Source organism: Lagopus muta, chromosome 18 (genome assembly GCF_023343835.1).
Source record: "Lagopus muta isolate bLagMut1 chromosome 18, bLagMut1 primary, whole genome shotgun sequence".
Classification (NCBI taxonomy): Eukaryota; Metazoa; Chordata; class Aves; order Galliformes; family Phasianidae; genus Lagopus; species Lagopus muta.
In genome coordinates this window covers 5,157,463-5,171,528 of record NC_064450.1, presented here as the reverse complement: position 1 = coordinate 5,171,528, position 14,066 = coordinate 5,157,463, and the positions used below count along the sequence as shown (strand labels likewise).

The following is a 14,066-nucleotide window of genomic DNA, read 5'->3' as shown; positions in this document are numbered from 1 at the left end:
CGGCCGCCACCACCTGCTGAGCCCGCCCCGCCCCGGCTGGTGCTGGGAGGGGCTCCGGGGTTGGGGACCGGCGCCGGCGCGGCGTGAGGGGCTCTACGCGGTAGCGCGAATCTGCCCCGCAGCTCGGGCTGCGTGCGGTGCGGCTCCCGGAATCCGGCGGGCACCACGCGAGCCCCGCTCCTCGTGACCGCCCCGCGCCTCCCGGCGTGCTCTGTGCCGCGCCGAGATCCGGCCCCGCGCCTACGGGTGCGGTTTGTGTGACTGCCGGCGGTACGCAGCGCCAGAGCGCCCTGCCCCGCGCCCTGCCCGCGTCGTTCGTTGCCGCCCCGTGCCTGGCACCGGGAGGCGCACACGCGAGACGCCGCTGTGCCGTGCCCGCCGCCCTGGGACGCCGCGGGAAGCTCCGGACGCGTCTGCGGCGGCCGCTGGAACCGGGTGCGCTGCCGCTGGTGCAGGGGGAGGGCGGCGGGTCGTGGCCCGAGGCCTCCTCCTGCCCGCAGCCTTTGTCTGTGCGGGGCGGGGAGGGGACGGGGACGAGGATGGGGACGGCGCTCAGCTCCATAGGGCCGTTAGTGGTGGCGGCCGGGATCCGCAAGGAGGGGAACGAGCTTTGTGCTCCGGCCTCGAATGCTCGGGACCTGGGAGCGGCTGTTCCGCTGCACTGAACCGATCCGAGCAGGGCGCTGCGGGCTCTCGGCCCCCGGTGGCCGAGCCTCGACGAGCGCTCGCCCCGCATCCTTCCGTGCGCGCTCCTCCCCCCTTCCCTTCCTTCCTGTCTCGCTGCTCGCTCAGCACCGGGCCGCGCGCCCCCTGGGCCGGCAGGGACCCGGCGGACCCCCGCAGACCCTCAGCTCCGGCTCTGTGCCACGAGGGGGACGCGGGGCTGACGGCAGCGTTCGCTGTGCAGGCAGCGTACAGGAGACAGCGCGGCTCCGGGATGTCCCAACTGCCTGCCTTCACTCTCCGAGTCCCTGAGAACACTGAGAGCGATGGGTGAGTGCGGGCTGAGCACCGCGGGCAGAACTACCCCACCCACAGCTGTCCTGGACCTTCACCTCCCCCATAGCCGGGTGGGGGTTTCAGCTTTGTGCCCTTGCAGCCAGGAGCCGAGCCCGGACAATGAGGGAGCCCTGCACAGCTCCTTCTGTCAGCTCATTGAGGAGCAGAGCAGCCTGGTGGCAGGAGCAATAGAAATGGAGCTGCAGGAGAGGAGCAGAGGTACAACACGGAACTGCAGCAATGTGGGGTGGGGGGAGACAGTCCTGTACACCTTGGCTCTCATCCCACATTCTCTCTCTCCTCCCCAGAGCCCTCGGCTCTCCTGTTCCCCCTGGACCCCATGGCCACTACTGGACTGGAGCCCGAGCAGGGTGAGCAGCACCCCGGCTACGCCACCACCCTGCGGATCCTGGCCAACATGCCCAGCCGCACCATCGGTGAGTGCCACCCCCTTCCTGTGCCACCCCTGTGCCCTTCCTGCCCGGGCTGTGCCATGCTGTGAGCCCTTCCAGGAGTTCTCCCTAAGGCCGCCCATCCCAGTGCTGTGTTCCTGCCGCAGGGCGCAGCCGTGGGGCCATTATCTCTCAATACTACAACCGCACGGCGCGGCTGCGGCGTCGGAGCGGTCGTCCATCCCTGCAGCAGCTCAGCCGCACAGCACGGCCCAGCCTGCGGCAGTATGATCTGGAGACCGACCCGGCCCACGCCACGCTGGCAGGTGAGCATTCTCCTGGAGTAGGGCTCAGGATGGGCGTGATGAGTCTTGTTGGATGCGTCCCTCTGAGTTTCTGTGCCTTCAGACAAGCAGAGCCTGCTGGCAAAGGAGCTGTCGAGCCTCCCACCTGCACAGCGTAGCCAAGTGCTGCTGGAACTGCCTCTCAGCCTGGAGGAGAAACGCAGCCTCCGGTAGGTGCCTGTTGTCTGGACTGGGCTTCTCCCAGCCTGGGCTCCCCCTGATGCCCCCTGTTCTGGGCAGGAGGCAGCTGAGCCAGAAGAGGAGCACCCTGGGGCTACGCACCCACTCTGCAGAACCCACCTCTCCATGTGCGTGGTGCCAGGACTGCATCGTGCTTGTAAGTCTGCAGCACAGTTGCCGGAGCTGGTGGTGATGGAGGCTGTACAGCTGCAGGATGCCCTTACTGTGTCCCCACGCTCCCCAGGGCTGCCGGACCCTCTGGTACAGGTTCCTGGCACTGGTCCATGCCGCACAGCCTTGGCACTACGCTTTGAAGCAGATCAGTGGCCGCTTTGGTTCCAGCGTGCTCTCCTATTTCCTCTTCCTCAAGACGCTTCTGCTGTTCAACATCATCTCCCTCCTCCTCCTTTTGGTTTTTGTGGTGGCCCTGCAGGCTGCCTATCCCCCTGCTGTGGCCAGCCCCCATCCCTTCACTGGCCTCGAGCTCTTCACCGGAGCGGTAAGTGCCACAGTGTTGGTGCTCTGCTTCTTGGGAGCTGCCCCCAACCTGATCCCTGCTCCATGTCCCTGCATCTCGTGCCATGGGGATGCTCTGGTCTGTGCCCTTGTCCCCATTGCTGCCCCTGCCCAGGGCATTGTGCCATACAGGCTGATGCTGACCCCATACCAGGCTGGGCAGAGTGCTGCTGGCACCGGTGAGTTCGCTAGAAGTACTATTGTGCATTTCCCCACAGGGCTCCTTCACTCACTCACTGCTGTACTACGGCTACTACAGCAACACCACCCTGAACGCCCTCTCGGCCTCCAGCCCCAGTGGCAGCACGAGCCCCTCCAGAGCCACCCAGCTCCCATACAACATGCCACTGGCCTACATGTTCACCATTGGAGCCTCCTTCTTTGCCACCTGCATCCTGCTGGTGTACAGGTGGGCAGCACTTCCAGCACTGCCTGACTGCCCAGCACTGCTGCCCTGACTGCCCTGTTGCCTCCTACAGCATGTACCACTCCTTTCTGAAGAGCTACCGCGTGGGCAGCTCCACAGGGGTCCTGGCCATCAAAATCTTCTCTGCGTGGGACTTCAAGGTGGTGCAGAGGCACTCGGTGAAGCTACAGAGTGAGAACATCTGCACTCAGCTGAAGGTGAGGAGTGGGGTTGCAGTGCTACATGTATGCCAATCCTGTGCTGCACCTTTGTGCAGCGGCCCTCCAGGTCCCACCTGAGCGAGCAGGATAAACCGTTGCTTTAGATGCAGGCCCAGCTTACGTTCTCAGCCACCCTGGCTGCTCTGCTGTCTTCCAGGAGCTGCTGGCAGAGCAGCGATTGCGCTCCTGCCCCCTGAGCCTCCCCCAACGGCTGCGACACATCGCTGTGCTCCTGCTTGCCTGGCTCCTAGCACTGGGCACGGTGCTGGGCTGCGTGGTGGCCGTGTACTACTTCTCAGAGCACATGCACATGGTAAGCACAGCACCAGGTGAGGCAGAGCAGTGATGGCAGCCCCACTGCACCTCCCTCTTGCTGCCAGCATTGTGCTTGCTGCTGGGAGCAGTGGGGTTGACCCCGTGGCTGGCACCAGGAACCATGCAGCCGTGCTGAGCCAGGCACCACTCACCAGGTGCAGCAGGAACAGGGAGCTGCAGCAGGCAGTGCGTGGCAGCAGGAAGGAGTCCTGCTGGCCTTGCCACTCGTCGTGTCGCTCCTCAACACGCTGATGCCCCGCTTCTACAACCTGCTGGCAGCGTGGGAGAAGCAGGATTCCCCAGAGGCAGAGGTCTACGTGGCCATCTGCAGGTAGGGTGGGGAGCCTCCTGCACCCCAGGTTTGCTTTACCCTCCTTTCTCAGGGCTCAGCTTTGCTGTGCCCGGGGCCCAGGGGCTGCCCATCCTTGCTCCTGCTCCCCAGGAACCTCCTGCTGAAGATTGTGGTCCTCGGCCTGCTCTGCTACCAGTGGCTAAGCCACAGACTGGTCTGCTCTGCCAAGGAGGTTGGTACTGGCTGACAGTGCAGGGCTGAGCAGGATGGGATGGGGATGTGTGCCCTGCATTGCCCCTGGCCCAGGGAGTGCAGAGCAGAGCTGGGGCAGTGCTGTGGGCAGGGGTCAAGCAGTGGGGGCTGTGCTGGACGGTTTGCATCTGTGGTGGGGAGAGGAATATAGGTAGCTGGGGAAGGTGTGCAAGAAAGAAAGAAGTTCCCCACCCTTCAAACTCCCCATGAAGAGCCATAGAGGTGAGCAGCTGCACTGCCTGCCTGGCACTACCATGCTTCTATCCCCAGTGCTGGGAGACGTGTGTGGGGCAGGACCTGTATCGCTTTGTGGTGATGGACTTCGTATTCACTCTGCTGGATACCGGCTTTGGGGAGCTGCTCTGGAGGTAATGTGTCCCAGGAGGGCCTACCAGCATGGCCCTTTGCTCCCCGTTCCAGCTGGGCTGGCTCTGCCTCAGCACACAGAGGCTCTGCAGCTGCCCAAGGGTGACGGGTGCACAGCAGCAGTCAGCAGAGCTCCTCTCACTCCCTAGGCTGATTCTGGAGAAGAAGCTGAAGAGTAAGCGGAGGCCTGAGTTTGACATTGCCCAAAATGTGCTGGAGCTCATGTATGGGCAGACCCTGACCTGGTGAGACATCTCCAGCCCGATGTGGCTCATCCCCTGCCAGCCAGCGCTCGTGGTGCTCGCTGCTGTGAGCCCTGCCTCGTGCCACCCAATGGGTCCTGGTGTAGGCAGCTGCAGAGGCTACACATCCACCAGGGGTCAGTGAAACTTCTGCTGTCTGACCTGCTGCCAACCCTGATGTTTGGGATGTGCCACCGAGCACAGCCTGTGCAGCCGGCCTGGCATAGGACATTGTGTGCTTGCTCTTGGCTTTGCGAAACACTGACTGCAGCTGGTACCACTATCCTGGTGCTCCTGAGCCCCAAATTACTCTCCTAGGCAGCTCAGCTTGTCTCTCTCTCTCTCTCTCTCCCAGGCTGGGCGTTCTCTTCGCACCACTCCTGCCAGCAGTACAAGTAGTGAAGCTGCTGCTGCTCTTCTACATCAAAAAGGTGTGATTGCGTCTGCCTGAGAGCAGTGCCCTCCTTGCAGAGGGGCAGAGATGCTGCTTGGGTCCCTCAGGTCTCAGCTCCAACAGGATGGGATGGGGATGTGAGGGGGTGCAGCTGCCTGCACTCACTCCTGGGGTCACGTTGTGGGAGGTGACAGCATGCTGCTCCTTGCCTGCAGACCAGTCTGATGCAGAACTGCCAGTCTCCCAGCAAGCCCTGGCAAGCATCTCATATGAGTACTGTCTTCATCACACTCCTCTTCTTCCCGTCCTTCTTGGGTGCAGCCATCTTTGTCTCTTACACAATCTGGTGGTGAGTATTCGTGGGCACAGAGCCACATGCTGCCAGGGGCAGCACCTACAGGGATGGTTGGCGATGAGGCCCCAACCCAGCTGATGGGGCCCAGCCCTTACAATTCCTGTAAATAGGAGCCAGGGCAGAGCTTAATGTCAGGGGCACTGCCCGGCCACTGCCCTGTGCCCAGCCATGCACTCCCAAAGCAGCTTCCCACTGACTCACTCTGCCTGCTCAGGGAGAAGCCATCAGAAACCTGTGGCCCCTTCCGGGGTCTTCAAACCATCTACCAAACACCGAAGGTCTGGGCGGAGCTGCTGGAGGAGTCCAACCCCAACATCGCCTTGTTTGGCTGGATCCCCCAGTACCTGCTGGAGAACACTGTCTTCCTCTTCTTTCTCACTGGGATGGTGCTGTGAGTATGAGGCTGAACCCTACACACACAACTTTTGGGTTCCCCCTGCTGCTTCAGAAGCCCTGAGCCCCAGTGACACCATCCCTGCACACCTGTCATTGCAGAGCCGTCATCTATTTCAACATCCAGGTGTTGAGAGGGCAGCGCCAGATCATCTGCCTGCTGGAGGAGCAGATTGCCAACGTGTGTGAGCTCTGTGTGCTCTGAGCCCCCGTCCCTGCAGCTCAGGGCAGTTCTGAGCTCCAGTGGCTCTGGGAAGAGCACAGCCCGCATGGCTGCTCACTGCGGTGTCTCTGCTGTTACAGGAGGGGGAGGATAAAAAATTCCTCATTCAGAGGATTCACTCCATTTATGACCATAAAGTGCGCTGTGCTTGATGCCAGGTGAGGCCCAGACCCAGGGGAGGGTGCTGGGGGTCGGCAGGGCTGGGGGTCACTGTGCTCCCCTGCTCTGTGCTGGAGCCGGGGGATGGGAGTAGCACAGTGCTAACTGTGGAGGAACCGGGACAGGGAACTGGGGGGTGGTGGGGACAGGGAGAGCATTATCCCTACTGTCAGCATGCTGACAGTATGCTGACACAGCTCTGCCCTCTGTGAATAACCCTTGGGGCTTCACAGGGACCTTCTCCTTTCAGTGTCACAGACCCAAGAAGGAGCAAGGCAGAACAGGACAGCTCACCAGCAGGAACTGGAGCCAGCAGCAGTGTGGCAATGCCCTGGGAGCAGAGAACTACTGCACTCTTGAACTGTCGCTCTCTTGAAGCATCCCAGGTTTCCTGGGCAGTGCTGCAGCACAGAGATAAGGGTGCTCCTTCCGGAGCCAAGAGCACAGCCCCACTGCTGTGTCCCAGCACAGCTCCACGGGACCGGCTTGCGCACACAGCTGTGCTTACAAACAACTCTCCAACATGCAAACTGCCCAGCACCTTGGATCCCGTTGGAATGGAGGTGGTGAAGTTTTTTGCCTCGGGAAAGAAACCACCATGGTGTGTGCAGTGAGCAGGGCCGGGCAGCAGGACCATTATTCCCCAGTGCTGCATGGGCAGAGAACAAAAAGGCTCTGTTCGGGGCTGTCACCTCTCTGAAATAACCATTAAATGTCCCCATGTGGAGCCTCAGCAGGACGCTGTGTTGCAGTACTGTATGGCAACTGCTGAGTCACGGCCTGAACCTCTGATTGATCACCTGAGGTGAGCCATGAGTCAGCCAGGGGAGCACAGGTGAAGGCAATTCACCTGTGCTACCGGAAGGGGTGGAGCCAGGCTCCACCCCTCCTGGACCTATTTAAGAGCTGGCTACCAGAAGGGAAGGATCTCTTCTGGAGATCCTCCTCTTTGATATCTTCTAGTGAGCTCAACCCAAGGGTAAGCTCTTCTACTTATTCTCTTTTGTGATCCCTGTTTGCTTTGCCTTACTCTTTTGATTATATTGCAATTATAACATCTTGGTTATACACTTTGCCTTACTCTTTTGATTATATTGCAATTATAACATCTTGGTTATACACTTTGCCTTACTCTTTTGATTATATTGCAATTATAACATCTTGGTTATACACTTGGCGAGCCAGGCAGGCTGAATATACTAAAATTAACATGTCTTTCCTGTGGAATTTCTATAAATGGGTCAAGGGGGAGAACAATACTCCCCTAGAGAAAATGATTCCAGGGCAGATCCCAGGGTTTGAGGGATCGCCCTATTACGAGTTAGCTGCCATCATTGAAAAATGGGGTCCCTTACGTGTTATGGGCAATCTCTCCCCATATCGCATGGCAGACTATTTTCAAGGACTTGGTAAGGACATTCTCATCACCAAAGAAAGACAATTGGCTGCCTCCATGGTGGCATGGCCACTATTAACCGCTTTAAATCATGCGGACTCAAGAAATAATACTTTAGAAACCGAAAATCAGCTTTTGAAAGATCGCATTGAAAAGTTAGAGCACGAACTTGGCGTTTTAACGGGGAAGAAGCCAATTCTACATCTTCCTGTAAGCCAAATTCGTAATATTTCAATAAATGATGACCAGGCTCCTGAATCAACAGACTTCGTTGATCAGGACAACAAGAAATCCAAATCAGACCTTGAATGTCCAATTCAAACTGATCCATTGGAGGTCCGTCCTGTGATAACCCAAAAAACAAAAAAAGTACAGGACAGACCGGCAGGGGTGCCGCCTGATCAATGGCCCCCTGCCCAGACTCATTTACATGTGACAGCTCGGCCATACACAGCAACAGAATTAATGGACTTAGTACAACGATTTCGGCAGAAGCCCAGAGAAAGTGTGCCGGCTTGGTTATTGAGACTGTGGGATTCTGGGGCAGAAAGTGTCGTGGTGAATGGCCCAGAAATATCTAAGTTGGCCACCATGACTGTCCATCCTGCTCTTAGGCAAAGGTTATACGTGGGCAATCAATATCGTGATGAAAACCATTCCATACTGGAATGGTTAATGGCGGCCTGCCGTATGGTATGGCCAAATAAATCAGACATACCGTTACATACAGGTATGTGGTCCTCCATGGAGGACCTTCAGAACTATATCCGTGAACTGGGTGTAAGAGAGGCCATTTATGAAGATACATTTGATGGCCCTGATATGGTTAAATTTTCGGCAGGGATGAGAGATTTAATTCTACAACAAGCTCCCTCCCATCTGTACGGCACCCTAGTTTCGATATTAAATCCCCTTGTAGCATCAGAAGCCGTAGTCCAGCAGGCTGCCCAGTTAGTTGCCGATTTGGGAGAAACAGAACGCCTGCGGACTAGGCGCAATATTCGGTTTTTGGAGGAAGCAGAGGTCCTGCCGGTAAATAAAACCAGAATGCCGGCTACTCGAGCTCCTCGATCGGGACCCATAAGGGTATCCCGAAAACAAATGTTTAATGATTTAATTCGGGCTGGGGTCCAATTTGCTAAGATCGACCGCCAGCCCAACCACGTCCTTCTCCAGCTCTGGAGACAACTAAAGGACAATCAAAAATTCCAGAGCTACCCTAAGAAATCAAGGGTAAGAGCTATAGAGAGGGTTCCAACAACAACATGGAACCTAGAAGATTTTATTATTCCTAACAGGAAAAAGAAGCCACCTCAGGTGTCTCGGGCCACAATGCCTGAGCCATCAGAAGCAAAAGAACTGGCCCTAGCACAATTCATGCAGTGACGAGGGGTGTTAGTCCCCGTAGGGCCTCCAGACGGGACCGGAGGCCCTATGTAGAATTAACGATTTATTGGTCCCGAAAAAATATTCAGAGAGTTATGGCATTAGTGGATACTGGAGCAGAAACATCAATTATCTATGGAGATCCAGGAAAATTTCATGGCGACAGAGTGATGATTGGTGGTTTTGGGGGACAGACTATTCCTGTCACCCAAACATGGTTAAAATTGGGGGTTGGGCGTCTCCCACCCCGGGAGTACAAGGTGTCTATTGCCCCAGTCCAAGAATACATCCTGGGCATAGACATTCTATGGGGTCTGGCTCTCCAAACAACTGTGGGAGAGTTCAGACTTCGACAAAGATGTATCAGTATCCGGGCGGTGCAGGCAATATTAAGAGGCCATGCGAAACATGAGCCTGTTTGCCTGCCGAAACCGCGCCGGATTACTAATGTTAGACAGTATAGACTCCCGGGTGGGCAAGATGAAATATCGAGAACGGTGCAGGAATTAGAAAAAGTGGGCATTATAAGACCTGCACACAGCCCGTATAACTCCCCCATATGGCCGGTGCGAAAGTCGGATGGCACATGGAGGATGACAGTAGATTACAGAGAATTAAATAAGGTCACGCCGCCTATTCATGCGGCCGTACCCAATATTGCTTCCCTAATGGACACATTGAGTAGGGAGATAAAAACCTATCATTGTGTCCTAGATCTAGCAAATGCATTCTTTAGTATCCCAATTACTGAGGAATCGCAAGATCAGTTTGCGTTTACGTGGGGAGGCAGGCAGTGGACCTTTCAGGTCCTGCCACAGGGGTACGTGCATTCACCAACGTATTGTCATAATCTAGTGGCGCGTGACCTGGCTGACTGGAGAAAACCTGATGATGTTAACCTATATCATTATATTGATGATCTCCTGTTGACATCCGACTCACTGGAGGTAGTAGGACAGGCAGCTGATTCATTAACTGCCTATTTGCAACAAAGGGGATGGGCTATAAATCCCCAAAAGGTGCAAGGTCCAGGCCTGTCTGTAAAATTCCTGGGGGTGGTTTGGTCAGGAAAGACCAAAGTGCTACCCAGTGCTGTTATAGATAAGGTTCAGGCATTTCCAGTCCCTACAACATCAAAGCAGCTGCAAGAGTTTCTAGGTATATTGGGTTATTGGCGTTCCTTTATACCTCACCTAGCGCAGCTGCTAAGGCCACTATACAGACTCACAAAAAAGGGGCAGCTATGGGACTGGGGGAAAACCGAACAGGATGCTTTCCAACAAGCAAAACTGGCAGTTAAACAAGCTCAGGCATTGGGTATATTCGATCCTACCCTCCCAGCCGAGTTGGACGTTCATGTTACTCAAGACGGCTTCGGTTGGGGCCTGTGGCAGCGCCAGAGTTCTGTTCGGACCCCCATTGGTTTCTGGTCTCAGGTTTGGCACGGAGCAGAAGAAAGATACAGTATGATTGAAAAACAGTTATTGGCTGCCTATTCGGCATTACAGGCAGTAGAGCCAATAACTCAGACAGCTGCAGTTATAGTCAAGACCACTCTGCCAATTCAGGGGTGGGTGAAGGATCTGACCCACCTTCCTAAGACAGGGGTGGCCCAAGCACAAACAGTGGCACGATGGGTCGCCTATCTCAGCCAAAGGAGCAGTCTGTCTTCATCCCCCTTGAAAGAAGAACTTCAGAAGATCCTAGGCCCAGTTACGTATCACAGTGATGCACCAAAAGAAATACTGGTCGCTCCACCAGAGAAGAGTCCCGTTCACGAGGGAAAATATCCTATCCCTGAAGATGCCTGGTACACAGATGGGTCCAGCAAGGGCAACCCGAGCAAGTGGAGAGCAATAGCATACCATCCTTCCACCGAGACAATCTGGTTTGATGAGGGGGATGGTCAGAGCAGCCAATGGGCAGAACTGCGAGCCGTGTGGATGGTTATAACCAAGGAACCCGGTGATGGTATCCTGAACATCTGCACAGATAGCTGGGCTGTGTACCGGGGGCTCACTCTCTGGATTGCACAGTGGGCCACCCAGGAATGGACTATCCACGCCCGACCGATCTGGGGCAAAGACATGTGGTTAGATATATGGAATACGGTCAAACACAGGACTGTACGTGTCTACCATGTTTCTGGTCATCAGCCCCTACAGTCACTGGGAAACGATGAAGCCGACACATTGGCCCGAGTTCAATGGATTGAGAATTCACCATCTGAGAACATCGCCCGCTGGCTACATCAGAAGCTACGGCATGCTGGACAAAAGACAATGTGGGCAGCTGCTAAAGCATGGGGACTGCCCATACAACTATCTGATATCGTCCAGGCATGCCAGGATTGCGACGCTTGCTCCAAGATGAGACCGAGATCGTTGCCCGAAACAACAGCCTATCTTGCTAGGGGACACAATCCTCTCCAGCGATGGCAGGTCGATTACATCGGGCCCCTTCCTCGTTCTGAAGGGGCAAGATATGCCCTGACCTGTGTCGACACTGCAAGTGGGCTACTGCAGGCCTATCCAGTACCGAAAGCAAACCAGGCATATACCATCAAGGCACTCACTAAACTGATGTCTGCCTACGGGACACCTCAAGTCATCGAGAGCGACCAAGGGACTCATTTTACTGGTGCAACGATACAGCGCTGGGCAGAAGAAAATAACATCGAATGGCGATTCCACCTGCCATATAATCCAACAGGGGCAGGCCTCATCGAACGTTATAATGGTATTCTTAAGGCTGCCCTGAAGACAGACTCCCAGTCCTTGCAGGGGTGGACAAAAAGACTGTATGAAACCCTGCGGGACCTGAATGAAAGACTTCGAGATGGCAGACCCAGTGCCCTGAGAATGTTGCAGACGACATGGGCCACCCCGCTTAGGATCCAAATTACGGGCACTGATCATCAGGTAAGACCCCAAATTGGTAATGAAAATAATCTTCTGCTCCCTGCCCCTGAAAACTTAGAGCCAGGTACCCATAAAATAAAATGGCCCTGGAAGGTGCAGGTAGGACCCAAGTGGTGTGGCCTACTTGCACCTTGGGGGAGACTATTGGAGGTGGGAGGCTCAGTAGTCCCTCCAGTAATAGGTACATGGTCTACTGATATTATGGTCAACACTCCGATCTTTATTGCTAAAGGGACCCCCATCATGTCCCTATGGCAGATCAGGACACCTCCTTTGGTGCCTGATATCGTTATGCAGCCGCAGATATCCGGCAAAAAGGTGTGGTACAGGCGGCCAGGACGTGCCCCAGTACAAGCGGAAGTGTTGACCCAAGACAGAAATACGGCCTGTATCTTGCCCTGGAGAGCAGACCTTCCCCTCCTGGTACCTGTAAAACATCTGTATTACTCCCCGTGAGTCTGTGAGCCTTCAGGATCACCGGAAGGAACAAAATGCCATCAAGCGTTCCAGTGTTGCTGTTAGATCACGTACAACACCCGGTGATGGTCTGCATGGGACTGATGGAACATAGAATGGACTTGCACCTCAGGACCTCATGCCTCCAGGCACATCATCGAGCACTGGCCCATAGAAGAGTATGGACATCCACTAATCATCACTTGTCTTGAACTGTACCAACATACGTCGCGATAAAATTGTATAAGCGTCGCGATATACCGGATCTCTGTATTAGGGAAAGCTTACCCTTTTGTTAACCTGATCATTGATTCACGCCGTGAAGGGGTGGAGTGTATGGGAACTGCTGAGTCACGGCCTGAACCTCTGATTGATCACCTGAGGTGAGCCATGAGTCAGCCAGAGGAGCACAGGTGAAGGCAATTCAGCTGTGCTGCCGGAAGGGGTGGAGCCAGGCTCCACCCCTCCTGGACCTATTTAAGAGCTGGCTACCAGAGGGGAAGGATCTCTTCTGGAGATCCTCCTCTTTGATATCTTCTAGTGAGCTCAACCCAAGGGTAAGCTCTTCTACTTATTCTCTTTTGTGATCCCTGTTTGCTTTGCCTTACTCTTTTGATTATATTGCAATTATAACATCTTGGTTATACAAGTACCATGTTAGCAGCCCTGCACAGTGGCGCTAACAGAAAACAAAACAGAAACTAACGCAGCTCGGGGTGGAGCAATATGTTTTTTTTGCTGGGTGTAGCCGGAACTCAGGCAGCCCTGTCAGCTGCCCAGGACGTACCGAAAGTGTTTGGTGCTGCAGCACTCTGACGGTGGGAGGTGATAGGGTGAGGGTGGGCAGGGGACTGAGCCATGTCTGTGGACTCGCAATGCCTCAACAGGTCACCCAGGTACTGGGGTGTGGGAGAATGGGGCTGGAGGCACTGGGGGGAGATGGGGATGGGTTATGGGTGGTGGGAGGATGGGGGTGGACAGGACCAGGGGGGTCTGAGAGTGGGCTGAGGGTGGTGGGGTAGGACAAGACTGGGAACGGGCTGGAAGCGCTCAGCCAGAAGTGGTGGGGAGGCGGAGGGGGGCCAGGTCGGGGGAAGGGGGAAAGTGAGACAAGACGGGAACCCAGCAGCCAGGGGTGGGCGGGGGCCAGGAGCAGACCGGACCGGAGGGGCAGTGAAGAGGCCGGGAACCGGCCCAAGAGCTGTGAGACGGGATCAGACGTGGCCAGGTCAGGGAGACGCCTGAACCGTTGTGGCCCTGCTCACATGTGCTTTTCCCATGGCAGCACGGGGATTTCCTACAGCACCACGAAGGCTGATTTTCAGTTTGGGCTCCTGCGGTCCGCTCCTGGCACCAGACTCCCGGCTCGTGGGGCTCCGAGCCAGGCAGCAACACAGCACAGCAGCCAACCGCCATGTTCAGATTTCTGTTTTTATACAGCTCGCAGCCTGAGCGACATTCGTGAGTGTGTGAGGAAGCTCCGAGGCACAATGGTGGGCTTTGAAAAGCAGCCCCAGTTCCGCCTGCGGGTCGGGGGCCTGGAGGGCACCTTCTACGAAGGGCAGGAGGAGCTGAAGGAGTACTGTGAGGTGCTCTACCTGCCGCAGCCCACCAAGATGGAGGTGGTGGGCACGGTGGATGACGTGCCCTGTCTGGCCACGGGGCAGCAGCTCATCATCCTCGTTGCTGAGAGCGGGGAGGTGTACGCTTACGAGGAGGACACGCTACACAAAGTTGCCAAGAATATGCGAGAATTCAGAGAGATAGGGCTGCAGCGCCTGGGGAAAGAAGTCTACCACTGTGGAGAGCACATAGATTCACTGGTGAGCTAGAGGGTGTGGGTTAAAACCAAGGAAAG

General features: G+C 56.0%; 1 protein-coding gene across 3 annotated transcripts; it reads left to right on the top strand.

Moving 5' to 3' along the window:
- Nucleotides 1–13: 13 nt before the first annotated feature.
- On the top strand, nt 14–13,606 carry TMC6 (transmembrane channel like 6). 3 transcript variants are annotated; one of them, XM_048965280.1, is made up of 22 exons: nt 14–435; nt 908–993; nt 1,100–1,218; nt 1,308–1,436; nt 1,559–1,717; nt 1,800–1,905; nt 1,976–2,072; nt 2,160–2,414; nt 2,650–2,840; nt 2,911–3,055; nt 3,216–3,371; nt 3,490–3,704; nt 3,816–3,897; nt 4,188–4,285; nt 4,433–4,528; nt 4,881–4,956; nt 5,135–5,268; nt 5,489–5,665; nt 5,770–5,848; nt 5,971–6,048; nt 6,283–7,028; nt 13,494–13,606. In XM_048965280.1, exons 2-20 carry the CDS (start codon nt 938–940, stop codon nt 6,040–6,042), a joined length of 2,442 nt encoding a protein of 813 aa, XP_048821237.1. In that variant the 5' UTR covers nt 14–435; nt 908–937; the 3' UTR covers nt 6,043–6,048; nt 6,283–7,028; nt 13,494–13,606. The 3 variants fall into 3 exon arrangements, with proteins under 3 accessions (XP_048821237.1, XP_048821236.1, XP_048821238.1); XM_048965279.1 differs by having other exon boundaries at nt 15–435; nt 6,300–7,028; XM_048965281.1 differs by having other exon boundaries at nt 17–435; nt 3,529–3,704; nt 6,300–7,028.
- The last annotated feature ends 460 nt before the right edge of the window (nt 13,607–14,066 follow it).

What these genes read in the sequence shown, in the direction of transcription:
- TMC6 (XM_048965280.1), top strand. Translation starts at nt 938, where the DNA reads ATGTCCCAACTGCCTGCCTTCACTCTCCGAGTCCCTGAGAACACTGAG. An exon ending in CATGCCCAGCCGCACCATCG is followed by an intron (nt 1,437 to 1,558) that starts GTGAGTGCCACC and finishes TTCCTGCCGCAG; the next exon opens with GGCGCAGCCGTGGGGCCATT. An exon ending in TCTCAGAGCACATGCACATG is followed by an intron (nt 3,372 to 3,489) that starts GTAAGCACAGCA and finishes GGCTGGCACCAG; the next exon opens with GAACCATGCAGCCGTGCTGA.